The sequence below is a fragment of the Protopterus annectens genome, chromosome 1.part2 (genome assembly GCF_019279795.1).
Source record: "Protopterus annectens isolate FY-2018-M chromosome 1.part2, PAN1.0, whole genome shotgun sequence".
NCBI lineage: Eukaryota > Metazoa > Chordata > Ceratodontiformes > Protopteridae > Protopterus > Protopterus annectens.
In genome coordinates, this window is record NC_056727.1 from 733,970,387 (window position 1) to 733,998,088 (window position 27,702).

The 27,702-nt window shown below is 42.9% G+C and overlaps 1 protein-coding gene across 8 annotated transcripts in view; it reads right to left on the reverse strand.

Moving 5' to 3' along the window:
* The window catches only part of WDR26 (WD repeat domain 26), a 2,773,460-nt gene that overhangs the window by 1,466,278 nt on the left and 1,279,480 nt on the right, over positions 1-27,702 (reverse strand). For all 8 annotated transcript variants that reach the window (XM_044058793.1, XM_044058834.1, XM_044058809.1 and 5 more), the window contains exon 8: positions 1,315-1,455. In XM_044058793.1, coding sequence (XP_043914728.1) covers positions 1,315-1,455 — 141 coding nt within the window. The remainder of the gene's footprint in view (positions 1-1,314; positions 1,456-27,702) is intronic.

The window sequence follows — 27,702 nt, forward strand, 5'->3', positions numbered from 1 at the left end:
CATATATATATATATATATATATATATATATATATAAAAAATATACACACCCATATATACATAATACAGACACAAAAAATATATAAACACATACTTGTGTGTGTATGTGTGTGTGTAAATATATATATATATATATATATATAAATATATACATATACATACATACACACATATACAAAGAGAGAAAGACATACTACTATTTTATGTATCTGTGTATGCATTACATACTTCCTACACAAGATATGGGGATGTTGGGCCTAACACCCAGCGACTCGAGGAAAAGTGAAAGGAGATTAAAGTCACATAAATGAAAAAAGTAAGCCTAAAGGAGCCAATGTGTGTCACCAAAACGGAGGCTGAAAAATTTGTAGAATGCAAATAAGCTTAAAAAGAAGCACTTAGCTGTTGAACAAGACCTCCATTTGAATGAGATAGCAGCAAATGAGATAAGAGGGAAGCTAAGAGTCAAGGGCAACAGGGAGGGAAAAATCTTAAAGGAGCTTAAGGCTGAACTTTAGTACGGCCAGACAAGATCAGATCTCCCAAGAGGGTCTGTACCCAATCGGTTGGACCCGACTGACAGGGTCAGTAGGATCACTTTTTCCCCAAAAGGAGTACATACATGTCCACAAACCTTAGCTGCAAACAAAACACAGATGATGAAGAGAGCGCAAGATGTATTACTACGTGCATCAATGGCAAATTTCTGAATTTTGGCACCCATACATACATTTTGTATCATCATGCTCTAGTGCTTGAAAATACATACGGTGCATGAGTAAGGCAACCAAACACTTTAATATACTAGCTGGACATCCAATAGCTTAGCACAATGCATCCTATACAAGATTTACGTTATTACATTAATGTTCTGATGATGAATATTAAATCGCTACAATTACCTTGCTGTGCGTGCCTTTCAAAGGCCAAAAAAAAAAAATTGTAATAAGAATGTAACAGCCAGGGAGACAAATTCCTAATGTATAGCACTGCCAACTTGATTCAATCACGTGTTGAGAATTGAGGAAGACAAATAGCACTGAAATACTATAGGAGAGAAACAGTTAAATCATACTTTCGTATGCGTCAGTGAAGGGATCATTTTGGAGGGAAGATGCACTCTGGAAATGGAGTCCTTTAAAGTTACAAAAACTAAAGCATTCTTTCACAACTAAGAGATGGGTACGAATTACCAACAGCAAATTTCAAAAAAGCCCAGAAATGACCCCCCTCCAAAAAAAGAAAAAAAAATTCTCAAAGAATCAACTTCATTCCAACAAATTGACATTGCATTTCTTTACTCGTGTCACAAACCTGAACATTCCAAAGCCAGAGTTCAGAGCAGTCATCAGGGCCACATGCTATGAGATAAGTATCATCTGGACTCCAGGCCAGGTATGACACACCATAAGCATGACCTTCTAACGTTTTCCACACTTTCAACTGATGTGTGTCCTGATTAACAAAAAAGATTTTTTGTTTGTTAATTTGGCTACTGAATGCACAAGTAACATCCAAAACACTGCGAAATTAAAACAGCACTTAGAGGTAAAAGAAAATGGCAAAAAAGCTCACTGTAACCACAGATGTTTACCTTAAGTCGTCACCTCTGCAGCACAATTCCTCATTCACTGGATTTTGATACATGCAGATATATTACTTTCCAATTTAACTTTCAGAATATTCAGAATCTATTGCTACGGAACTGGTCTCCTCATTTCAAGTAAGGTGTTGGCGGACACACAGCTGAACAGGAGAGCAACCAGTGCAATTTTCAGTCTTTTTTTTTTTTTTTTTTTAGCTAAGTGGTCATCAGGAATTATGCCTCTGCCTTGGAACCAGAAAACAATTGTCCCCGATCTCTCACATGTAAAGCCACTGGGAAGTAAATGGCTCTTATATCAAGCCCTATGCCCCTCCTGGGTAGTGTGCCTAAATCATAACTTTGGTGGCCACTAGTCTGGGGTTCTCCACAGATCGCACAGGCATGCTGACTATAATGGTGATGCTTACCCTACGTCTTTCCACTGTGCAAAAAATGCTCTCAGAAAAGAATATGGCAAACAGAAACTCACTGTAGCAATTACCTACATGAACATCTACTGTTACAGTGAATCCATTTGCTCAAGTACACTAACTTCATCATAGGATTCACTGCCACAGTACAATTCCTTAACAATGGGATGAGTACTAAGTAGTAATCACCCCAATATTACAACAGGCCCTGCAAGACAGTGGTGGCAAATGATGACATGCTTCCTTGTAATACTTGGAAAATGTGTGCATTTTAGTCCAACAGTTTGGCAGACAGTCAGGGCTAACACATTCCTAAATGCACGCTACTGCAGTTTTCACTGTCATGGACGAATGGGACTCTGCTGCCGCCCCCCCACACACACACACACACAAACACAGCAGAATTCATAATTTGTGACATATTAGCCACTTGGCTTGTGTATGCCTAAGGACAGGTCTGCCTCCCTGCCTACCATGGAGACAAATAACTGCACAAACTGACTGAATTATTTTGTCTTCTGCCAGGTAATAAATGGGTTGCCTGTCAAAAATCAGGTGCAGGATAATTTCATCTTTACTCTTAAGAGGCAGAAAACTGGTGACTGAAAAGTGTGGTTAACTGTCAGTTCAGACAACCTCTGACCCAAGGATTAGTTCTGAGGCTCACCATTTTCTTTTATGTTTACGGCTCCTTGCACATTACAGAATGAAACCCAGAGATCCATCTAGCATAGGTAGTGTCTACTAAAAACAAGACATCTTAGAGGAGAAAGTTTGCTATTACTAAAGGTATGATGTTAAAAGGAGGTGACATTACTTTTTCCAGGATAAAATTAAAAGTCCTAAAGTGGAGGGAATGTGTTCCTAGGAGGCTTTAAATGCGCTGCCTTTGAGGGACAGCTTCACTGTTAAGCAGAAAGTACAGTTGTGTAAGGTGAACTTACCATAACAGTAGATGCTTGAAATGATCACTGCTGCAGTAGCCTTAGCTATGTGGATTACATCCTGCCAAGGATCTAACAGCCATCCAACTTCCAAAGCTTCAAGGCACCTTCCACATGCCCAAACTGTCAAGCAGCTCGAGCTGAGCAGAATAAAAGCCAAGTTTAGGCATGAAGCCCTTCAGAACTTTACTGTCACCAAACACTACTCACCTCTGAGGCTTTTGAGGAGCAACAGCTGGCCTGTGCCTTGTTTAGCTGGGCAGATAATTTCCCTCTAGAAAAAACTTTCATTTTCTTATTTTCTATGATGTTCTACCTTCCTCTTAAGGAAAGTTAATTTAAAGTTAGGAGCACTGTGTTTTAATGGACTGTCTAGAGACTGTAAAATGCTTTTAAATGGAGCAGTTACTGCTGTCAGTTTAAAAGTAGTATTATATAACCGAAACAATTTTTCCACAGAAAATATTTTATTTTAATGCTGTGGCGCTGCCACTTTGAAAGTGCTTTTTACTGTTTTTTTAATGCACTTTAGGCTGCACTAACCCGCGGTGGTGGTGCTGCGGTAGTGTTGTCACCTCACAGTAAGACGCTGTCCGGTTCGATTCTCAGCTAGAGCGTCTTCTGCGTGGAGATATACATGAATGGGCGTACCTTCGTTGAAGGTTGTGTGTCAGGGCTGGTAACTCGACACGTAAAAATCAACTACCAATCATTAGCGGACCGGAGTTCCTCTGTGGCGACCCCTTACCGGGAAAAACCGAAAGACATAAACTTTAGGCTGCACTAAACTACTTAATCTACCTCCTGTGTAATCAAATACTTATATGAGGGAGTAAAAAAGTACAGTTGTGTATACTTACCACAAATGTAGATGTTCGAGTGTATTCACTGTTACAGTCATTACATTTGGGTTATCTTATCTGCTTGCAGGTAGCCCTCTGCCGGCCTGATTATCAAAGTCTTGGGATCTGCGTTGGATGCTCTTCTTCCATGACACCAGGTAGCCAGGGGTATAAAGCATGCAACCGCCGTCATTACATCAGTTTTTCTTGCCCCAGATGTCAGGTGCCCCCATAATGGGAAGCAATTATATACAAGGTTACACCTCCAATTATAAGCAAATACACCAGAAAGCTTACATACAGTAAACAAGAAGAAAGGTATAGCAAATAGAAGTCAGGGGGCTGGTGGGAGGGTAACCAGGACTGCAACAGTGAGCACACTCGAACATCTACATTTATGGTAAGTGTACACAACTGTACTATGTTCTTCATGTTTCACTGTTGCAGTCATTACATTTTGGTAGATTCCCAAAGCTAAGGAAGGGAGGAGGCAATTAGAGAGCATTAGGACCAGCTAATAGGCCCTGCAAGACTGCAGTGGCAAAACCAGCTCTGGATTTAGAGAAAATAGCCAAGTGGTAATGCTTGGTGAAGATATGAACAGAATTCCAGGTAGCAGCTTCTAGAATGTCCCTGGTAGGCACACTATTGAGAAAGGCTGTTGAAGTAGATGCAGCCCTGGTGGAATATGATCTTATCCCCTGTGGGGTAGGTTTTCCATGGGGCTTATAGCAGAAATTAATGCAATGGCCTATCCATTTAGAAATGGTTTGCTTTGAAATGACATTCCCCTCTGCCCCTGCAGCAAAGGCCACTAGCAGCTGTTCAGCTTTTCTGAGAGGCTTAGTCCTGTCCAAGTAAAATCTAAGTTGTCTGTGCACGTCCAAAGAGTGCAATATTCGTTCTCCTTTGTTCTGTGGATTAGAAAAGAAGGTTGGCAAATGAATGGACTGATTAAGGGCCACACTGGATACCACCTTGGGCATAAAGGAAGGATTGGTCCTGAGAGACACCCTGTCAGCATGGAAAATGATGAAGGGCTCCACTGCCATGAGGACCTGTAATTCAGACACTCTTGATGAAATGATGGCTAGAAGGAACGCTATTTTCCAAGAAAGGAATTTCAACTTTGCATTTGCAGCTGGCTCAAAGGGAGGTAGAGTGAGCTTTTCCAATACAAAGTTAAGGTCCCAGACTGGAGTAGGGGCTCTTCAGGGTGGTCTTAAATTTTTGGCCCCTCTGAAGAATTGTTTCAGCAGTGGGTGAGAGAAGAGGGGTGGCTCCGTATTAAAATGTGCTGAAATGGCAGAATAATTAATTTTAATAGAAGAGAAGGTAAGGCCCTTGTGAAGCATCTCTGTTAAGTATTGAAGAATATGCGGTAAACTGGGTACTGTTGTGCCCATCCCCTGAGTTTGGCACTAGGAACAGAATCTTTTCCACTTTTCAGCATAGGATTTTCTAGTACTAAGCCTCCTTGCCTCCAGAATGACATCCAGCACCTGCTTACTGAGGGATGGAGAGCTTAGGTAATTAGCCAGGCTGCAAGGTTCAGGGTTTTAAGCTGGGAGTGCAGAATCTGGACCTCCTGCTGGGATAGCAGGAAAGGGGTCTGAGGCAGGTGCCATGGTTCCAGCAGTGACACTGCGGAAGAGGGGTTACCTGTGTTGGCGTGGCCAGTCTGGTGCAATGAGTATTGTCCTTGGTTTGTCCTGTTTAATCTTTAGTAGAACTTTGTAGAGGAGAGGCAAAGGGGGGAAGGCATAAACTGAGAGGTTTTCCCAGGTGAAGGACAGGGCATCCATTTTCCAAGCTTATCTGAGGGGAGTCCTTGTGCAGAATTTGTCCAATTGGTAATTGAGGGGAGGTAAACAGGTTTATCTCTGGACTCCCCCATTTGTTTCTCAACATGTTGACTATCTTTCGTTCCAGTTTCCACTTGTGTGGGTCCATGAGATTTCTGCTTAGGTCATCTGCCAGTGTGTTTAGCTTGCCTGGCAGGAACTGAGCCTATAGGTGCACTTGGTAGCTCAAGGCTGTGTTCCACAGAGCCATGTCTAGTCTGCAGACGGGGTAAGAGTGGGTTCCCCGCTGCTTATGTACCACATAACAGTGGTGGTGTCTGTTTTTACCAATAATTGTCCTGGAAGGATGTGGTCCTTGAAGGCTGTCAGAGCATTCTGTACAGCTAACATTCCTTTTTGATTGATATGCAGGTGAATTTGACTCTGCTTCCATTTGCCCTGAATGCATTGCCCTGCCAAGTGAGCCCCCCATGCATAGTCTGATGTTAGGGTTTGGGCGGCAGGGGGTACAGTGAATGGCAGTCCCTTATTGAGATAGCAGGCCTCTGCCCACCAAAGGGATTCTGTCTTTATGCAAGGGATGATAGGAATCACTGATTCCAGGTCCTGAGAATGCTGACACCATAGGCTTTTTAGACACCATTGTAGTTTCCTATGCAGTCTTTCATATGGAATTAGTACGATGGCAAGAGGCCATGAACCCCAGAGCCTGCAGTATTTTCCTTGCAGTTAACTGGGTGTTTGTGGCCAGTAAATTTGAAGTAGTCTGCCAGATAAAACTTGTTTCTCTGGCGTGAGGTAGGCCCATCTGGGAAGTTGTGTTCAAACATGCTCCCAGGAATACAATTTGATGGCAGGGTACTAGATGAGACTTCTTTTCGTTTATGGTGTACCCCAGTGAGGTTAGCAGTTTCTTTACAAATGCCAGATGATTTAATAGTATGTCCTGGCTTTCTGCCTGAATTAGACAATCGTGCAGGTATGGGTAAATCTGAATATTTCTTTGCCTGCAAAATGCAATGATTGGAGCTAGGCATTTTGTGAATACCCTGGGTGCAGTAGATAAGCCAAAGGGCAGTGCAGAGAACGGATAGTGCATGTAGCCTGCTCTGAAGCATAAGTATTTTCTGCAAGAATCCCTTATTGGGATGTGCAGGTAAGCTTCCTTTAAATCCAGTGCTGCCAACCAGGCATTTTTGCCTGGCATGGGAAGCAGCTGGTGAAGAGTTAGCATTTTGAAATTTGTAACTACCAAAAAGGTATTTAGGATAGATAGGTCCAGGATAGGACACCAGTTGTCGTCTTTTTTGGGTACCAGGAAAAGTCTGGAGTAAAAAACCTTGCCCCCATTCTTCTGCTGAGACAGGTTAAATAGCCCTGATACTTAGAAGAGAGAGAACCTGCTGTTGAGCCTCTGCCCACTGACTTGGGAGTAGGTCTGGCCAACCTTTTGGGGTTGGTAAAGTGTGGAAGTAGAATCTGTATCCTTGGGAAACTATATTTAAAACCCATTTGTCTTGGGTAATGATTACCAGTTTTTTGCATGCAGGGCGAGCTTTCCCCCTAAAGGTGCTGTCAGTTGAGCAGGGCTTGGAAGATTTAAGGTTAAAGTCATTGTGACAGTTTACCATAGGGGATGTCTTACTACTTCCAGCTTTGGAAGTGGGAGCCCCCCACTGCTTAGGCCTGAGAGCACCTTGAGACTGTGGCCTAGGTGGTCTGCTGTTCCTGGATTTGGACTGAGAAGGCCTGGAAGAGACAAGAAAGGAACAATTCTTAGAAAGCCAATGCCTACTAAATCTGGGAGGCTGTACTTCCAGGAAATCTAACAGTTTGCATAGATTTAGCTTTTTCCTCCATCCTTTTTAACAAGTTCTGCTTTGTTGTCAAACAGGCGGTCCTGGTTTAAGGGAGCATCTAGTAATTTGGCTTTAACATGATCTGGCAGAGTTTGCTCCTTAAGTCAAGCATGCCTTCTAAGAAAAGACCCAGTAACAGCAGCCCTACAAGATGCCTCTAAGGAGTCAAAACCACATTGCAAAGTATGCTTACAAACTTGTTCAGCAGAATGCATTAAATCCTGTAATTCTTTATTTTCAGCACAGTCAGGAATCAACATCAATTTCTGTTTAAGTAATCCACTAATATGCTGCTGGTACTTTAACATATGAAACTGACAGTTTAAGGCCCTAATGGCCAAAGTAGCAGAAGTGTATACCTTCTTAACCCCATCTGTCCAGGGCCCTGGAATCTCTATCAGAGGGGGTAGGATTTTTGGCAGTAGTAGCCTTGATGCCTTTGGGTCCCTGTGAAATGGTCTCTGGGTCCGCAGTAGGATTCTTAAAGAGGAACTTGTGAGAATCATGTACTCTGTAATACCAGTCAGGTTTCCTGGGAGCTGGAGGTAAGGTGTCTGGGGCCAGGCTAGATTCCAAGAAGGCATCATTTACAATGTCCAGTACAGGAGGGATAGCTAAAGGCCTGTGTTGAGGCAGGAGTAAAACTTCACTAAGCCTCTTTTTGGAGTCAGAGTAATCCTGGCTTTCCCAGCAGAAATGCTCCCTAAGAGTGTGCAAACTTTCATCAAAAGAGAAACCTTCTGGAGGGGAAGCAGAGGGAATGGAGTCCTCTGCATGAGAATCCTCACAGGTAGGTAAGGGCAAATCCTGGTCATCAGAGGAAACAGAAATTTCAGAATCCTGATCAGAAGAATCCGAAGGAAAATCAGTTCTAGGTCTCTTAGAGGGAGAAGGGGTGGCTTCTCCTAATTAGAGTAATAAGGTCTTCAGCCATTCTTATTTGTTTTTTAGGCATATGGGCCTGACCATGCGGCTTGGACGTCGATTTTCTAGGCGTGGATAGAGTCTTAGGCCTTGAAGAAGAAGATGGCGTTGGTTTGATATGCAAGTCAGTAGGTCTGAATACACCCTCAGAAGTCGGTGCCTGCACAGAGGCTCCTGACCCATCCAAGTTAGAGACATCCGCAGGTTCCATAGGTCAAAGAAGCATCTTGCGGCATACCAGACTCCGAATCTGAAGTAGCGGGCATCAAGGGTTGCGAAAGCGCCTGACTGAGTACCGGTGAACTGGTGACTAGCTTAACAGAAGCGTCGTCGGCAGCTTTAGACCTATGTGGTCTAAGTTTTTTCGGATGTCAGTAGTTGGATGGCTTACCGAAGCCATTTCTGGATAATTGAACAGAGTACCAAAATAGTTAGATGTGAAAATGAACAGACGACGAATAGTACGAGGATTGAATAAGGCACAAAACCGACAGAGAGGTACGTTGTGGTCTGGGCCTAAGCAAGGAATGCAGTACGAATGAAAATCTTTATGAGGTATTTGCTTTCCACAAGAAATAAAATTGTTAACTTTTACTGACATCGGTTTAGAGCAAGACGAGGGATCCCCAATGGGGTACTTAGCTTTTTTTAAGACTTTGGTTCTGAAACTCGAAAACGAAAATTTCAGGAGTCGGCCGACCTGCACTTGCGAACTGCTTCTGCTTCGGGCACCACACGACAAGAAAGACTGATGTAATGGCGTTGGCTGCATGCTTTATACCCCTGACTACCTGACTTCATGGAAGAGACAGCAACTGATGCAGGACCCAAGACTTCGATAATCTGGCCGGCTGAGGGCTACCTGCAAGCAGATAACCCAAATGTAATGACTGCAACAGTGAAACACGAAGAGCATCAAGTCAATCTCCTTTCATCTAGGAAAGGAGGGAAAGGCTATCTCAGCCACAAAAGTGCGACCAATAGGAGTTTTCTCAATCCATTCTGGCATTCTAAAGGGCCTCACGGTTTAAAGCAAAGACAGGAATGCATTAAGGCAGTCTCCTTTACAATGTGGATGAAACATTTTCTCATTACGGGCACTTTGAGAAAAAACTCAGCAGGATCTAGTTTCAACTTCTGACCTGCATTTCTGGTCTATTATTCAGCAGAAGCTTAGCTGGTTCAACCAGCCACTACCACAAACTAGTGCCCCACCACCTCAGCTCTTCAAGTGAAGAGCAAAATAACAGGACTTCTCCAAAACTGCTGGATTTCATGCCAGTTGGAGGGCTTCCTATGAGCGGTAACCAATCCATGGGCTGGTATTGCACCAAAGAGCAATCGAGATCCGCTGATCACGTCCTTCAAAACTTTGCACCAAGGGAAGGTGCCCCCTTTGCCCCCACCCTAGGTTTGAGTGGAGGTTAAGTACTCTGAATATAACCAATAATCACAACAACCATCCCTTACAGCATGTCTCCTCTTTCAAGTTTATCGGTCTCTGGTTAGAGCTCTCAACTCAACTTCCACCTGCATCTTGATAATACATATAAACAAACAAATAAAATAAAACAAATACCCTACGTTTCAGTGCAAATAAAATAACCCCTTTCCTCTCTCACGCCACCAGGTCTGCAATATGGAAAGTAATTTTACTCCAACTCTAATTCAGCCTAACTCAGCCTATCTCTTGAATAGCAGCAGCCTCTACTAAAAACTCCACCACTGTTTTAACATTAGAAATGAACACTGTATAATGCTAAAGGGAAACTGGCTCCCAGTTAATCAAAGAGCAGACCTGCTCCTTGGATTCTCCACTGCTCAAACTCTTACATGAACACACTTCCCCCCTCCTTTAACATCAAAACTAATAAGACACAAGCCCCACATACAACCTAAAAAACTAACTACTCAGGCCCTAAAACACACCTCCCACAATCCAAGCTACATATCTATGAACATGCATTCTCAGTTCTCAGGCCCAGACTATGGGAGTCCCTCACACCTGAAATTGAAGACTCATCCTATTAATCCAAGTCCAGTTCTCTACCAAAATTACATTTAGTTAAATAAAGATGATTACTTGTTATCCCTCAGGTGGAACTGCGGTGGTGGTGCTGCGGTAGCATTGTCGCCTCACAGTAAGACGTTGTCCTGTTCGATTCTCAGCTAGAGCATCTTCTGTGTGGAGACATGCGTGAATGGGTGTACCTTCATTGAAGGTTGTGCATCAGGGCTGGCAACTCGGGACATAAAAATCTTCTGCCAATCATTAGCGGACCGGAGTTCCGCTGTGGCGACCCCTAACCGGGAAAAGCCGAAAGACAAACTTGTTATCCCTCAGGTCACATCACTTAAGTCAGCTTTAACTCTTCTCCTCACCAACTCAGCCACTAATATCCTCTGTTCCTTTTCAAATCTCTACTTTAGTCTAATTTCTCAAATGTTTTGAAACGTTTATAAATATTGTAAATTAAACTGTATTTATTATATACCCAAAGCATTTCTCTACCATTGTACTGTCACATATGTGGTACTATACTCGTCTACTTTGTATGCCTGGTCAATTTTTGACCCAAGGCTGACAATGAAGTTGGTCTACACTGGTCAGTGCTCTACCAAAGTAAATAAAGTCAATTAAATAAATATAAAGGCCCAACTGAGACACTTTCTAGGTTGTAAATCCTAGCCTGCCTAGTTGGAGAGGGGCTCCACACAGTGTTTATGTACCACAACTGTGGTGTTACTGGATCCCTCCCTTGTTTGTTTACATATCACGACAGTCTGTAATCACCTCTCAGGTCACTAGGTGGCAGATTATTTTGACTAGACAAAGCCTTAGGAGGAAGGCGATCATTTCCTCCTGACTGATGCACTTTTTTTTTTTTTGCCTTTTAACCATAACAGAGTCCCAGGCACTTCACACCTTGAGGTGGACTATATATATCCTTCAGACTAACTCTGAGACATCTGCAGTGTCTTAACAGTCTATTGGACTACAGAGGGCATCCCCTGGATTTTCAGTTCACACTGGAACCATCACCTGAATTACTCCACAGAAGAAAACAGGAAACTACTGTTTAGTGAACTGCCTGTGCTGCGCTTATATTTTTTCAAGCAATTTTTCCTATGAGAACTTTGGTAAAGAGGGAGAGACACTGACATGCAATCCAGAACTTTGCACAACATTCAACATTAAGATCTTCATTTGGCTGATGTCTTAAAATGCATCAGCTACAAAACCTTGTCTTGTATAAGGAAAAGTATGCTTTGTTCTCTGTCCATGATGCCCCCCCCCAAAAAAAAAACATAGTCTCCCCAGTACATTTTACTTGGGTATACTCAGGGAAAACGTGAGGCTAGAGAAAAACATTTAACACACTTTGGACCTCTGCATATCCTCTAAAGCTGTTACCTCAAAAATAAATTAGTCATTCAGATACGGGAAGACATGGACCATTAGGTCCTCAAGTAACCACATACCAGTGCCAAGCATTTGATAAACATTTTGGGTGCTGTGGAAAAACTAAACGGCAGCCAAGTAAACTGAAGTGCTACTGCACCACTCTGAACCTCAGAAACTGCCCATGTTACAAGTCAAAAGATATACGCAAGCAAGCATTCTTAAGGTTCAGGGTAACCAAGAGGGCTTGAAGGTGACAAATGCAGAAGTGTCTGTAGCGTTCACATCTTCAAAATGGGGCCCTTAAGAAATATCTAGTACAAACCTCTATGGGGCCACTAACAGTATGGAACAGAATCCCCTTCCTTGCTTTTGCAGGGGGGAAATGACTCTCTGGCTCCTATAAAGCATATGAACAAGTTGTGCTAACACTGGTTGTTCTTGATCTTTCTGATCAAAGAAAATGGGAAGTATCACAGGACCAGAAGCAAGGCTCTGAATTCTAGTTTGTGAGTTTGATTAAATGATCTTCCTCCTATAACTGTCTGTAATAGTGAACCAACAGTCCTGAAATGGGGAAACTTTCATCTAAAACTGCAGGCTGGAGGTAGCTTTGTGGTGCTACTGCCGACTTTCTACATTGAGAGGGTAGGAATCCTCCTCCCCTTCCTCTCACATCACCTGCCTCTACCTCAGCCAGACCCCCAGCATGCTTCTTCGCAAATGCCCCTTTTTTGTTCAAACTGACTTGTTTTGGATTGTTTCCTTTTAAAGGATCACTGATTTACAGGATAATTCTTACCATAACCAGGTGATTAATGCATGAAATAGTTGATTAACAGAGTTCATGGTCTTGCTATTTTTTTAAATCATTCACATCCAAACAGAAGTGGAATTTCATACTTACTGATGCCTAAGAAGTTCCTGCTTAGTTTTCACCTGGGCTATTTTTCTGAACGTGCAGTTATGAAGTAAGCCTTAAAACAAGTACACTGACAGAAATTTACAAATAAACTATTAATAGCAAGCTCATTCCAACACTTGGTCACCTTATGGTTTATACTAACTATTCCTTCAGACAAACCTCTGATTTTGCAGTGAGCAACAAATCATAGGAGAGTTAATTTCTGTTATGTGGAATACAAAAGCTTCAAAGAAACAATCCAAACCGCAACAATAAAACTGGTTTAAGCGTTTTTCGTCACCTTCATTAAGGCAACTTCCTCAGATTACATCTTAAAACAACGAGACCATTTAAATAGTATAGTGCAATGTCACATGATAGTTACCTACACAAGTGTATTAATCTACGAAAAAGTAGTACTATATTCTGTGTATAAATTCTGTACTTAAACATTTCTAACTTATGTTCAAAATTCTTAATCCGCATGTTGAAAATCACTTATACTTTCCACTATCACAGATGTGAAATATAAAATATCAGTATCTAAATACAAAAATACAGTAGGTATACTGTTATAAAGTATTATAACACCAATTATAAACTATAACCAACACCATCCCAAAACTATCATGAAATGGGATGATGTTGATGATTCACTCTGTTCATGGTCTAAAAGAATAAAGAAAAAAATATATATAATAAAAAAATATAATATGAAAATCATAAAAAACAAAATAAACTCCAACAATCTATTTGTGTAAAATACAGCTAACATATCCAGTTATTCACTTCCTCTCTAAACTTCTAAGTTTTAAAAGGCATGTTATATTACAATGGTCATTTAAACCAGGTTCAGAAAAAGCATTCAGTCTAATACAGCTTTAAACATGTTCAAATCTTTACATGTACGACCTATAAAACGTGATAAAGGTGACGGTCTAGCTTTATTTGACAACAGATTTTGTCGTTAGAGTGCAAGCATTATTGTATGCTTATGTTATCCTTTCTCAATAACATAAATAACATGATTGCGAGAATGGCTAGTTGAAGTACCCTTCCTCCTCCTCTGCTGCCAGGACAGTACTTACCTTCTGCACCTTTCTTGTCGTGTTGGAGAATGAAATCTGTCTTCATTTTGCCAGACCTGGGCTGCAGCCTTCAATTAAGCTGTAAGTGGTGGTCTTGTGCGTTCTTTTTTTTTTTCTTATTTCAGCTGTTTTCTTTTTTTTTTGCTTTGGGTCACTTCGCAGCAATGTGCCCAGGGCATGCTGAGCTGGGTTACTTTTGATGCTTTGGTCCTGTTGGTACTTAAGGGTCTATTTTCCAATTGTAATTGGGTTCACTGTTTTGCAAAGTCATTGAAAGACCACGCATTCTCTCAGTCCCGTTGAAACACCCATGTCTGGAGTGTTTCATACATGTTCCCTAGGGCTTAAGCCAGAAATCTCGATGTATGTAAATATCAATCATTTTAGCTGTGATGAGAGAAAGGGAAAGATCACAAACAGGGCCATGGAGAAGTACATAAAAAGTTTGTGAACTCTGAAAGTACCATGTGCGACTGTGGAGCAAAGGTATTGTTAGGTATTAGGGTCGGAGACATTTTGTTTTGCTGACCGCTCAGATTCAGTAAGGACAGACCGATATTATGCTATGTGGGCTTTTGTTTTGATGACTATTCCGCCGTGCATAGACTGTGGAGCAAAGGAGGCAATACCGTAAACATGATTGCGAGAACCCACATGGCTGCGTTAATAAAGTACCTAAATTTGACTTTCACACTATTTCCTTCAGAAAATACATGTTAACACAAATCCTATTATTTAACTTACTTTGTAATTTTTAAATCTATTCCATTTTTTGAGACATTGTCCCCCCCCCCTTTATTTCAGGCTTTATCCAGATTTCTTGAGGTGAAAGGCGGAGAGGTATGCAACCTCTTATCTGCTGCTGCCAGTGATCTATCATCACTGTCTCTCCCTCTCTCATACACGCACACTTGCACTTCAGAAATATGCATGGTAACACAAGTCCTATTATTGAAGGAATTTTGCGATTTTAAGAGGAATGTGTTCCTGTTTTGAGCCTTTGTTCTCCCTTTATTTTAGGTTTTATCCGGTTAACTTGACTTAAGAGGCGAGATGTACATAAACCTCAATGCTGCTGTTGCTCGATCGCTCTCTCTTCACTCTCTCACTACCACACCTCACCTTCATGCATGCATTCACATGCACACAAACACACACACAAACAGAAATGCAGACACAGAAACAAACATTTTTTTCTGTTGTACATAGTTTTTACACTTGCTAAAAAGCAAAAGCACTGCTTACAGAGTGTAAAATAATGGCTCGATAGATCTTTGTTTCACTCACATGCATGCATACACACACACAAACACATTTTTAGTTTTCCCTTTTTTTTTTACATATATTTTAAACTCGCTAAACAGCAGAAGCGCTGCTTAACAAGCATGAAATAACTGCAGCCGTTTTTTTTTTTTTTTCAGTCTGAACTTCACAGCAGCTTGATATGCTGCTATGAAGTGGTGAACTCTTTTTAGCGGGCATTACTTATACATTAATACCCTGCTGGAGAATGCCCATTATCCAGTCAGGGTGTTGATGTACTGTATAATTTGTTCATTCTCAAAAGATTATTAATTTTTGTTAACTATGGTAAGGCTTTGATACACATGAATCTTTCTCAAAAGGGGAGTAACTGCATGTTTAGATGACTTGCTCAATCATACAGTAAGCAACAGAGGCTGAGGGAATCAAATTCTGGATTGTAAGATGCAGCCCCTTAATAGCACATATTCAGTTTGAATACAATAACAAGACTTTCTGCAGGTTATGAAAATTTCTGCTGCATTTACAAATTCAAATATGTAACAAGTTTCTATTATCAGATTAAGACCACTTCTGCTTTTTCTTATAGTTGCCATGTCACCCAACAAAATTCAACACTGTTTATCAGACATAATACTGCCTAGCCAGAAGACCAATAATTAATAAACAACTCAATGAACGCTGTTCCATTTAAGACAACTAAATTTTATGGCAACATCTAAGCTTTCATTTGATACCATAAGGTACTGTGTATCCTACCCTTGATTAAATAAGTAATGCATGCAGAGTATACAGCACACAATTTTGTATGAAAATAAATGACACACTCAGTTACTGTGCATTCCATTTGAGTAGTACCACATTCCTTGACAGTGCGTTCAGTGGTCCTGTAACATGCACTCCAACAAAACTTACAAATGGAAGCTAACATGCTCATTCTAATCTATTTAATGCAAAAATTCATAATTGTATGACAGTTGGAAAACAAACTAAAATCTCACACAGCCAGTGGTTGTAGGACAGAAAATGCATCACTTCTGTTCATCTAACCATCCTCAAGACGGCCCTGCTGTGACTGCTCAGTTTTGCACTGAAGTACTTAACTGTGTATATCGAACACATGCAAATTACATAACTAATCAACAAAATACATACAACTGTAACTGTACAACTATCACCATCCATTATGGTAACATAAACCAGACACCCCCCCCATATGCCACAGTGCGTCAGTTTCAATTACTTGCTCGGGGAGTGCCTTCTGTGTGGAGTCTGCATGTCCTCCCCGCTGTTGGATGGGCGTTCGAAAGACATGTGTAAATGGGTGCGCCTTAGTGGAAGGTTGAACGTCGAGCTGGCACCTCGACGTTCGTAAAAATCTGCCAATCATTAGCGGACTGGAGTTCCGCTGTGGCGACCCCTAACTGGGAAAAGCCGAAAGACAACAACAACATATTGACTTGCATCATACAGTGAAGCCAGGGAAGAAATCAGCAACTGTTCCTGTGTGTCCTAGCTAATACTTACCAACAGTTGAGACAATTCTTCCAAATGGACAAAAACATTTCTGTTTTAATCTACTTATAACAATAAATGATGACTGATATTCAGAAAGCAACAGCTACATTACCGTACAACCCAGCAGAATAAAAATGGCCAGAGACAAACTGGAAAAATATTACTCTGCTTGTACAAAGATGTATATTTCTGCTTGGCTAGCACCTGCACAGAAACAGATTCAACACATCTTAAATTCACAGATTCTTAACAAGCTTACAGCCAAAGACTATAAAGAAGCAACTGCTACATCACTCAATACAGGTGTCAGACTAAAAAGGTCCCCCCATTAAGCAGGCTTTTTTCACATATTTCTATCAGCCATGCCAGTCATTCAGACTGTTTTAAAAGGTTGCTGGAGAAGTACTGTTTTTTATAGGTAAAGGTATCTAGTCCAAGAAATGAAAGACACCCAACCCTGGGTGCTCTTGATGTAGTTGGCTAGGTTTAGATCTTTAGAAAAAGAAGTTATGTATTCACCATGATGTTCCATCTGTGTTGTTGCCTCTCATTTGCTCTTCAACCTATGGGTTTCGGATCCTAACATTACATTTGACTCGGTCACTTACCAAAGCTTCAGGTTCAACCCATAGGCTGAAGAGCAAATGAAGTTATCATCAGATCAGATGCTTGCTTTACCACTGGTTCTACTTAGATAAAGGAGTTCAGAGAGTGCTGGGTCATTCATAGCATAGATGGCTAAACAGACATCATCTCACTGAAGTATGGATGACATTGAGTACAGGAACAAGGCTTTCAATCTATCAAAGCACCTAAGGGTGCAGAGGTGATTATAGAGGTGGTACATGCTAAAGAGTGCATTATATTCAATATCTGGCCTAATAAGGAATGAAGTGGGACCAACGTCTTTGGACCTTAAGGAGAGTATCATGAAGGATAAGCTATGCAAGGGGAAAAAGATTTTCTAGCCACCACAGAAACATGGTGGTCAAAGGGGAGTCTTACTAACATATGCACTTAAGACCCTGGAGATTGTGTCAATTTAAGTGGAATGTAATCAATGTAGTAAGAAAAAGTGATGCTGGATTTACCATAAAAAAACTATGCTGCATTTTTGGTGTTGAGGGAAAGCCCATGGATTAACACTTTTATTTCACAGAAATATTAAACACCTAAGAGGAGTTAACAGAGCCACGAGAAACACCACCTGTGAGATGTTTCTGTCCACAGCAAGTACATCTGACCTGAACAGCATGCATTATGTCACAGAGTGAAATTCAGATCCGATTAACTATGTATGGGTTACTGCTGAGTTGGGAGAGTATCAATAATTCCAGCATGGGAACACTGTCAAAGTCCTTGGCAAGATTCACATAAGCAGGGTGGATTGTATACCCATGATTCATGGCCTCAGAAATCCTTTCAAATAATTCAGAGTTCAGCAAAGCATGATCTGGCTTTTACAAATCCTAACTACTGCGTAAAAGGAGAGAGAGTCACCTCTATCAATTTTTACTATATCACTTATAACACATTCCACAGCTTTGCAAACAAAACTAGCGAGACTGAAAGGCCTGTAGTTCTCGGGGTCAGCAGACAGCCCACCTTTGTGAGGGTACACAAATTCTATTTTCCACACAAGGACAGTGGAGAGATTTGGACTGAAGGGGTGATAGTACAGTTGTGTTTACTTACCATAAATGTAGATGGCCAAGTGCAGTCACTGTTGCAGGCCTAACTTGTGGGATTTCCCACTGTGGAAGCCCTTGGGCCAGCCTGACTACTAAAGAACAGTTACCCTCCATCTACGGTCAGTGGATGTCACTACGCTTGGGTATAAGGGGAGTTGGCCTGCACCATAATCTCAGTACTTTTCTTGTCCCTAAAGGTAAGAGCCCCCAAGACTGTCCCGGAGGCCAAGGTTCTGGGACACTGTAATCCAGCAAAAAGGAGAAGCATAAAAAAAAAAGGTGTTAACCTGACTGAAAAGTAGAAAGTCCCAGCCTACCCAGTTAGCTGGGAGGGAGGGAGTACTGCAGTAGTGAACACACAAACATCTACATTTATGATAACTCAGCACAACTGTACTATGTTTCTTCATGTTTCACTGTTACAGTCCTAACTTGTGGTATGATTCCCAAAGCTGAAAGGGAGGAAGGATGGAAAATTAAGGAAAGGCACAGTTGCCCTGCAAAATGGCAGTGACAAATCCTGCCCTAGACTTGGTGAAGGCAGAAATATGGTAATGTTTGGTAAAGATATGTACTGAAGCCCAAGCTGCTGCCTCCAAAATGTCCCTAGTGGGCACCCCTTTAAGAAATGCAGTACAGGTAGCAATAGCCCTAGTGGAATGTGTCCTTACAGCATCAACGGTTTCTTCCCATAGGTTCATAGGTTGATACTAGGCTATCTGCCCAAGGGCATTTACAAGCCTAGCCAGAGTGTGTTTGGCTTTCGCCACCCTTTTAGATATGTAGACTGTGCCTATGAACAATACGTCACAGAATATAGCCCCTTTACGGTTAGTTTATTTTGCCTCTGTCTAGCAGGGACCCAGAAGTGATCCCGGGGTTATACTTACGATCTCCCATCCACTCGTCAAGATTTCTCTTGAAGAGGGTCAGTGAGGGGCTCTGCCTAACCTGGACTGGGATTTTGTTCCAGAGTGATGGGAGTCTCTGGGATATGAATCTGTCCCTCCAGCATGTCCTATACTTCTGTGCTCAGGTTTAAGTCTCTAGAACGTGTAGCTCTAAAGGATTTGGATTTCTTGAGATGGAGCATGTCCATTAATTCTGGGTTGGACATGGCTTTACATATCAGGCACAGATCACCTCTGAGTAGGCAGTAATCAACTGAGTAGAGCCGGAGTTTTTTTAACCTAATTGCATAGGGCATCTGTTTGAGTCCCATTATCCTCTTGGTGAGGTACTTTTGGGGTCTTTCTAGTTGCTGCAGGTGTCGGGTAAGGTACATCCCAAATCGGGCATTGTATTCAATTATGGGCCTGATGAGTGATGAATAGAGTGGCACAAAGACCTCTCTTGATCTAGATGTGAAACCTTTCATGATGAGGTGGGCTATATAGAAGGTCTTTCTGACCACTTTGGCAACGTGATTGTCAAAGGAGAGATTACTATCTACTTGGGTCCCCATGTCCCTAATTACTTCCTCCGTACTTAGTGTATTACCTCCTATGTGGTAGTCTATGGGCACTTTGTTTTTCCCAAAGGGGATGACTATGCATTTTTTTGCATTTAGCTTTAGGCCATGACTCTGGCACCAGTTATCTGTTTCTGACAGACCCTTTTGGAGTATGCTTGTGTCAGCCGGGAAGTTTATTATGGCACCTAGTTTGCAGTCATCTGCGAACTTTGTCAGCCACAGTCCTCTCGTGTTTGCCTGTACCTCAGAGAAGTAAATACCGAACAAGAGAGGTCCCAGGACTGAGCCTTGTGGAACTCCACTTGTAACTGGTTTAGAGTCTGACAAGGCACCTGCAATTCTGACCATGTGAGTTCTATCCCTGAGCCAGTTTGCAACCAGTCTTGTGACATAGGGGTTATTTAAGCTAGTGAGCTTATTTATGATACCTGAGTGGGGGTATTGTGTCGAAGGCTTTTGCGAGGTCCAGGTAGGCTACGTGGACCACTTTCCCTTCGTCTATGGCCCTGGTAACTGTTTGAAAGAAGTCGACCAAGCTCAAGAGGCAAGACCTGCCTTTAACAAAGCCGAACTGGGTAGGATCCAGTGTATGAAGGTTACCAATATTGTTTACGAGTTCCATGATGATACGTTCCATAGCTTTGCAGACCAGGCTAATCAGGCTTATAGGGCGATAGTTTCTGGGGTCCATTGTGGCACCTCCCTTGTGGAGAGGGACCACCGCTGCTGTACGCCATTCCTTGGGTACATATCCTGTGGTAAGGCTGAGGTTGAACAGGGACTTAAGGTGAGGGTTTAGCTCATCTTGTAGCTCGTGTAAGACGCATCCCAGGACACCATCTGGTCCCATTGATGCTGTGTTTTTTGCTTTGGAGAGGGCAGCTCTCACCTGATCATCTGTGATGTCTGGGAGGTTACACTCTGTTAGGATGGAGATTTGCTCTTTTTTTGGGGGGGGGGGGGATTTGCACTGAATCCGTCTGCCAGGATGTTGGCAATGTCTGTTGGTTCAGTGTATTTTTTGTCATTTTGCACTAACTCGGAGCATATCTGGGAGTTGCCGCCCAGGTTCCTGACATAACTAAAGAATGCCTTGTGGTTGTCCTTAGTATCTTGTACAATTTTTCTTTCGAAGCTGGCCTTAGATGATTTTATGAGGGATCGTAGCTTCTTGCTAGTACTGATCAGAGATGCCTTCCCTTTTTGGGATCTTGCTCTATCATGTAGTAGCTTCCTCCTTTTGTTGTACAGCTTATTTATGGCCGGGGTCCACCAGACAGGTCTCCTGTCTTTGGAGGAGTGAGTCTTGGTTTTGTTTGGGATGGCACAATCCATGCATTCCTGTAGGTGTCCACAGAATGCATTTGCGAAGGATTCTGCGGTTTGAGCCGTGTTTTCCACTGGCCCGGGGGCTTTGAAGGTTTCCACCTCAGTTTTGAGAAGTGTGAAGTTTGCTTTTGAGAAGTTCTTCACCGTGGATACCTTGGCTGGGGGTGGGGATGGGATATGGATGTCCAGTGACATTAATTTGTGGTCTGACCTTACCAGTGAGGGGTATACCTATGGTGTGGAACATAGAGTCCCTATGTTTGTGATGACCAGATCCAATATGTTATCCCCTCTTGTGGGGGTATTGACCATTTGTTCCATAGCATTTGAGTTCATAAATTCTAGGAACCTTTGGGCAAGGGTATGTGGGCTTGAGTAGTTTACCCAGTCAATGTTTGGGTAGTTGAAGTCACCCGATATGATGGTGTTTGAAGAGACTTTCATGTTCTCCAGTGTTTTCAGGAAGGCCGAGTGGGGTTCCTGAGTTTGGGAGGGTGGTCTGTAGCAGGCTATAAACTGAAAAGCAGTTTTGCCCACTGTTAGCTGCACAAGGATGGTTTCCGTTGCTTCGTGCAGTGTTACTAACCTGGAGGTGTGGGTATTTTTGATGTATATGGATACTCCCCCTCCTTTTCTGGTTTGGTCCGAGTTTTGTGGCCGGAAAGCATGGTATGAAGTATAACCTGGTAGTGCTGGGGTGGTTTCTGGAGCCTTGAACCAGGTCTCCATTACTGCACAGACATCAATGTTCTCCATACTGAGGAGAGTCTCGAGTGCGTGCATTTTGAGGTTTAGACTTCTGGCGTTGAGTAGCATTACCCTTAGTTTCTTTTTCTCTCTATTGTCTATGGAGGTGGGTTTGTCTTTTGAGCCTTGCCTAAAAAAGGCACTATGGGGGTGGGCAAGAGCCTTAGCCAGTATTCGAAAGCCCAGGGGTGACAGGTGCACGCCGTCCCTAGCGAAGCAGTGTGGCTTGTCGAGCATGTCATCCCAGGCTGACAGACACTGGATCCCCTTTGAGTGACACCAATATTTTAACCAATTGTTAAAATTTTACATTTTTTCTTTATACTGTGGCATCATTCTTGGTGAGGGTAAGATGCTACTCAAGGTCAGGGTCATACCAGCCTGGGCTACATGATCAGAGAGCTTCTCTATGTCTCTTTTCATGTAGTCCAGGGAGGTACGTCTCAGGTCATTCACACCAGCATGGACAATGACGGAGTCGTATTTGTACTTGTTTTGGAGTGACCCGAGTGTGTGTGTGTTATGTGGCGGATCCTGGCACCCGACAGACAGCTTACTGTGACCTTCTCCTTGTTCAGCCTGGTGAGTGGGATGTCAGTGTGTCTGACTATAGAGTCACCTATTACAAGTGTATTTGGTGTGTTGTTTAGCCTTATGGGCTGGGACTGTGTGGCACACTGACTTTGTGGACTATGTGTTACGTGGGTATTGTTGTGGGGTGGCAGTTGTTTGGTGGTCTGCTTTGGAGGTCTCTGTTGCTTAGGCAGGTTTTTATTTAGAGCCTCCGAGTATGTTTTTGTGTGTTTATGTGTTTGGTTTGTTTTTTCTATAGGTCTATGTGAGACTGGATTTGTTGTGTGTGCAGTTACCTTCTCCTTATTGACTGTGCTAGTCATGGGTCGAGAGAGCTCAGCCACAAGTTTGGTAATATAGTTGCATCTCTCACATATATTTGAGCTTGTTTGGAGGAGAAGAGGGTTGCCTGAGTACATAAGGCAGTTGTAACACTGCTTTAAGATTCCCATATTTACCAACTGGACTGGAGAGTACACATGAAACTGACCTTTGGACATGTCAGGATATATGTGATCTCTACCTTTGACTGTCTAGGAGGATTTAATAGGATTTAGTGTTTTAATTTCTTCTAAGTGTAGGTGAGAGGCTATAAAGTGAGAATAGAGTGCTTCTTTAGAGGTGATTGCTGTAACATGAGGAGATGCAGTGGAAGATCCATTTGAAGATGGTTTGCTTGGACACTGGTTTCCCCTCAGAGCTACTGGTGAAGGCCACAAACAGCTGGTCTGATTTTCTGATAATCTCGGTTCTAAGCAGTACCGCAATTGCCGATGTACATCCAAAGAAAGAAGACTCATTTTCCCTTTCTTCTGGGGGATGGGGAAGAAGGTATGCAAATATATGGATTCAACGAGGTCTCTTACTACCATAGGCATAAACAAAGGGTTAGTCCTGAGCAAGAGACTGTCTGGGTGGAAGACAATGAAAGGTTCCCCACACATTAGGTCCTGCAGCTCAAACACTTCTGGCTGAGGTGATAGCTAGTTAGAGGGCAGTCTTGCAGGTCAAAAATGTTAACTCAATGGAAGCAGCTGGTTTGAAGGGTGGAAGGGTTAGTCCCAGGGTGGAACTGGAGGGTCTCTGGAAGGCCTAATGTAAACCACCCCTCTGAGAAACTGTTTCATGAAGGGGTGTGAAAAGAGTGGAGGCAGGTAGGCTGAAACAGTTAAAGCATGGATTTTTGTGGAAGAGTAAGAGTCTCCTTTGTGAAAAAGGATGGCCAAATAAAGTATGAGAGGAATCTTGGCTAGATGAGGATTTCGTACTTTTTGTCTGCACAAAAAGGTGAATCATTTACATTTGGCAGACTAAGATTTCTTTGTGCTAGTTCTCCTGGCCTCTTTTAGAACATCCAAGGCCTCCTTGTCAAGGAGGGATTCCCTCCATGAAATCAAGGCATCATCCATGCTGACAATTTGAGCATCCGTAGGTCGGGGTGTAAAATCTTCCCCTATCTTGTGTTAACAGGTCCATTCACTCTGGCAGCTGCCATGGTTCTATACTGGTAAGGTTGTTTAGCAATTAGCAGACCGTAACAGTGTTGCCTAGGCCAGTCTGGGGCTATTAGTATTACTTTTGGCCTCTCTTATCTTTAACACAACCTTGGGGAGCAGTGGCACTGAAAGGAAAGCATAGAGGGAAAAGCCTGTCCAAGTGAAAGAGAAAGCATCCGTCTTTCAGGATGACTTCATTTTGTCCCTGGAGCAAAACATTTTGAAATGAGCATTTCCTTGGTGGAGAAAAAGTCTAGTAGTGGCACACCTCATTTTTTGGCTATACTGAATAATACCTCCCGATGCAGTCCCACTCATGGGGGACTGATAGGTCTCTGCTGAGGTGATCTGCTAATTGGTTTTGTATACCCAGCAGGTACTGTGCCAAAAGATATAATCCAAGGGAGTGAGCTGTTTCACAAACATTCATTGCTTGGCGGCAAAGCAAGTTAAGATTGCACCCCCCCCCCCACACACACACACACACACACACACATGTTTATGTACCACATAACTGTGGTACTGTTTATCACTATAGACTTGTGTGTGTGTGTGTATCTGAACTTGGAGTCCCACTTTCCTAAAGTCTGGGGGCAACTCAAGTGGGCTCCCCTGGCCATGTCTGCTCTATCTGTTGCCAGAGTTTGCCCCCGAGAGGTAAATCTAAAGGGGAGACCTTGGCAGAGGGAGCAAGCCTGGGTCCACCAAGCAAATTCCTACCTGAGGTAAAGAATTGGTTTGATCTTGGCTGTGAATGTTGGCACCACAAATTCTTGAGGTACCACTCCAGTTTCGTCATGTGCAGTCTGGCCAGGGGAATTACGAGGATGCAAGAGGCCATGTAATCCAAGCCCCTGAGGTACTCCCTGATCACTTTTTAAGTACAGGGTTAGGAAGGAAACCTTGTCTTGGATTAAGGCTGCCTTCTTGAAAGCTGAATCCAGTAGGGCCCTAGGAACAAAATTCTGGGTGAGGGGTCTGCTTGTGTTTTCTGTGCATTGATGGTGAAACCCAAGGAGTTTAAAAAGCTCTGGGTGAATAAGTGACTCGATTTTTTTTAGGTTTGTTGCCTGGATAAGGCAGCCCTATAATATGGGTAAATTTGGACCACTTGTTCTGCAGTAGGTTTTTAGTGGGGTTAGGCATTTTGTGAAGACTCAGGAAACAGCAGACAAGCCAAAGGACATTGACAATGCCTGGTATCTCCTCTGAAGTGTAAGAAGTTTCTGTAGGATTCCTCTATGGGAATGTGCAGATACGAGTCTTTTAGATACAGGGTAACCACGGAAGCACTTTTTCAAATGGTTAGCAACTTGAATTTTGGAACCTGTAGAAACTGTAGAGTCTTGACAGATCCAGTATTGGCCACCATGTGTCTTCTTTTCCGGGTACTAAGAGTATGGAGTAAATTCCCCTTTCACTCATCTTCTTTTACCAGTTCCACCAAGCCCCGAGTGTATAGCAACTCTATCTGGGTCAATGCCTCTGTTTTTTTGGTTTGGTGGAATGTATGGGAAGCCTGAGGGTCTCAATGGTTGCTTGAATTTGAGTTTATAATCCTTTGATAAAATGTTTGGCACCCACTGATCTGTAGTAATGAGAGCCTAGGTTTTATAAACTAGTGACAGTTGCCCCCCAAGCCTTGGATGGGGGTGGGGAAGGGAAAGGCTGAGTAGGGGATAGGGAGTACCACTTAAGTCATGGTTGCTCCCAGCCGCCAGGTGCCTGTGGTCTTGAAACTCCTGGTCTAATAGCTTCTGAATGCCATTCCCTGGACCTTTGGTGCCATCTCTTTGCCTAGCCTTAGATTGGAAAGTAAAGGACCAATGCTTAGTAGGGTAGTTTCTGCTGAAACGTGAAGGTTGGTCTTGAAGTCCTTGACCATGTGCATGGACTTGGTATTATCCTACATTTTCTGAGTACACAAAGAGAAAGTCCTTGTCCAAATGGGCATCAGCAGGTTGGATTTGACATTCTCTGTAAGGGACTTCTCCCTCAGCCAAGCATGTCTTTCGATGACGGAGCCTGTAGCTGCAGCCCTACCACAAGTTTCCACAGCATCATAGTCACAGTGCAGACAGTGCTTTGCTACCTTAGAAAAGGAATTACAAATGTCCAGCAACTCCTCAGAGAGACTTGTTCTCCATGCCCATCAGTTGCTGCTTCATCTGCTCCACAATAGTTTCTTGGCATTTAACCATGTGAAACTGGCAACTCAAGGCCCTCATAAAGAGGGTAGCAGATGTGTAAACTTTTTTGCCAAATCTGTCTAAGACCCTACTTTCATAATCTGTGGGCAAGGGGGTTTTGGAAGACCTAGCTTTGGCTTCCTTAGGGCCAGGGGTCACAACCTGGGGGTCTGCTACATGGCTCTTGAAAATATGCCTGTGTGAATCCAGAACCCTATATAACCTGTCAAGCTTTCTAACAGCAGGAAACAGGGAGGTTGGTTTTAAAGAGGAGTCCTGCAATACATCATCCACCACCTCTAAAACAGGAGGCATGGCGAGAGGTTTGAGTTCAGGGAAGTTAAGAAATTCCCTCTAATTCTTTTCTTTGGTTGAGGGTAGCCTTGAGCTTCCCAATGGAAGAGTTCCCTCAAGATGTGCAAGGTTTCTCCAAAAGAAATATCCTCAGGAGGGCAGGCTGAAGCCATGTTCTCCTCGGAGTCTGAATCCCCAAAGGAGGCAATGGAAACACCTTCTTCAAAGGTAGAGTCTTTCTCGTCAGAGTCATCATCTGACTCTAAGATGACAGAAAGGTCCTCTAGAGGGGTATCCCCTTTTCTTTTTCCTGGGGAGGACTCAAGGGGAGGCTGCCTGGCTCTAACCAGGTGTCCAGCAGGGACAGGTGGAATCCCAGGGCTGTATTTTCTGTTCCCCATCCAGTTATCTAGGTTGCGCTTAAAAAGGTTTAATGAGGTACTCTGCTTTACATGGACTACCTGTTGAGTCTCTGGGACACACATCTGTACAGCCAAGTCCTACTGAAGTCATAGACCAGGTTGAGGTCACATGTGCGGGTTACTCGAGTGCAGCTTGACTTGCAAATATGCAGCAGTCCCATCAGGGCGGGGTCCGAGATTGCTTCGTATGCCAGACAGAGGTTACCTCTGAGGAATCTGTAGCAGACTGGGTAGAAGGACAGGGCTTTTAGCCTGTGTAGGGTAGATGATTGAGGCCCTGGATTCTCCGGTTAAGGAATCTCTGTGGTCTCTCCAGCTGCTGCATGTGCTTTCTGAGGTACATGCTGAAAGGGGAACTGCACTCAATGTCTTATAAGGGCAGAATACAGGGATTTTATGACTAACTTGTCCCTGGATAAGATACCCTTACTAATGAGGTGGGCCATGTAGAAAACTTTCTGTGCAATGGAAGCAATAAGGTGGTCAAAAGTCAGTTTGCTGGCAACCTGGGAGCCCCCCTCACAACTGATTGTGTGCTTAGTGCCTTATCAACATGATAATTTGTAGGGACTTCATTCTCCCCAAAAGGGATGATGACGCATGTTTTGGCATTCAGTTTGAGGCCTAATTCTGGCACCAGTTGTTTGGGTGAGACCCTCTTGGAGAATGTCCACATCATTAGGAGATATTGTCGACAGCAGTCAGCTTACAGTCATCTGCCCACTAGATTTGGCCCACACCTTTAAGTATATCCCAAACAGCAGAGGCCCAAGAACCGATCCCTGGGGTACACTACTTATTACAGGTCTACTTGTGGTGGCTTCCCCTATTTTGACTAGGTGGGTTATATCAGTAAGCCAGTTTGCTACCCATCTGGTAACATATGGATTGATGCCTAGTTGACAGAGTTTACCTATTATA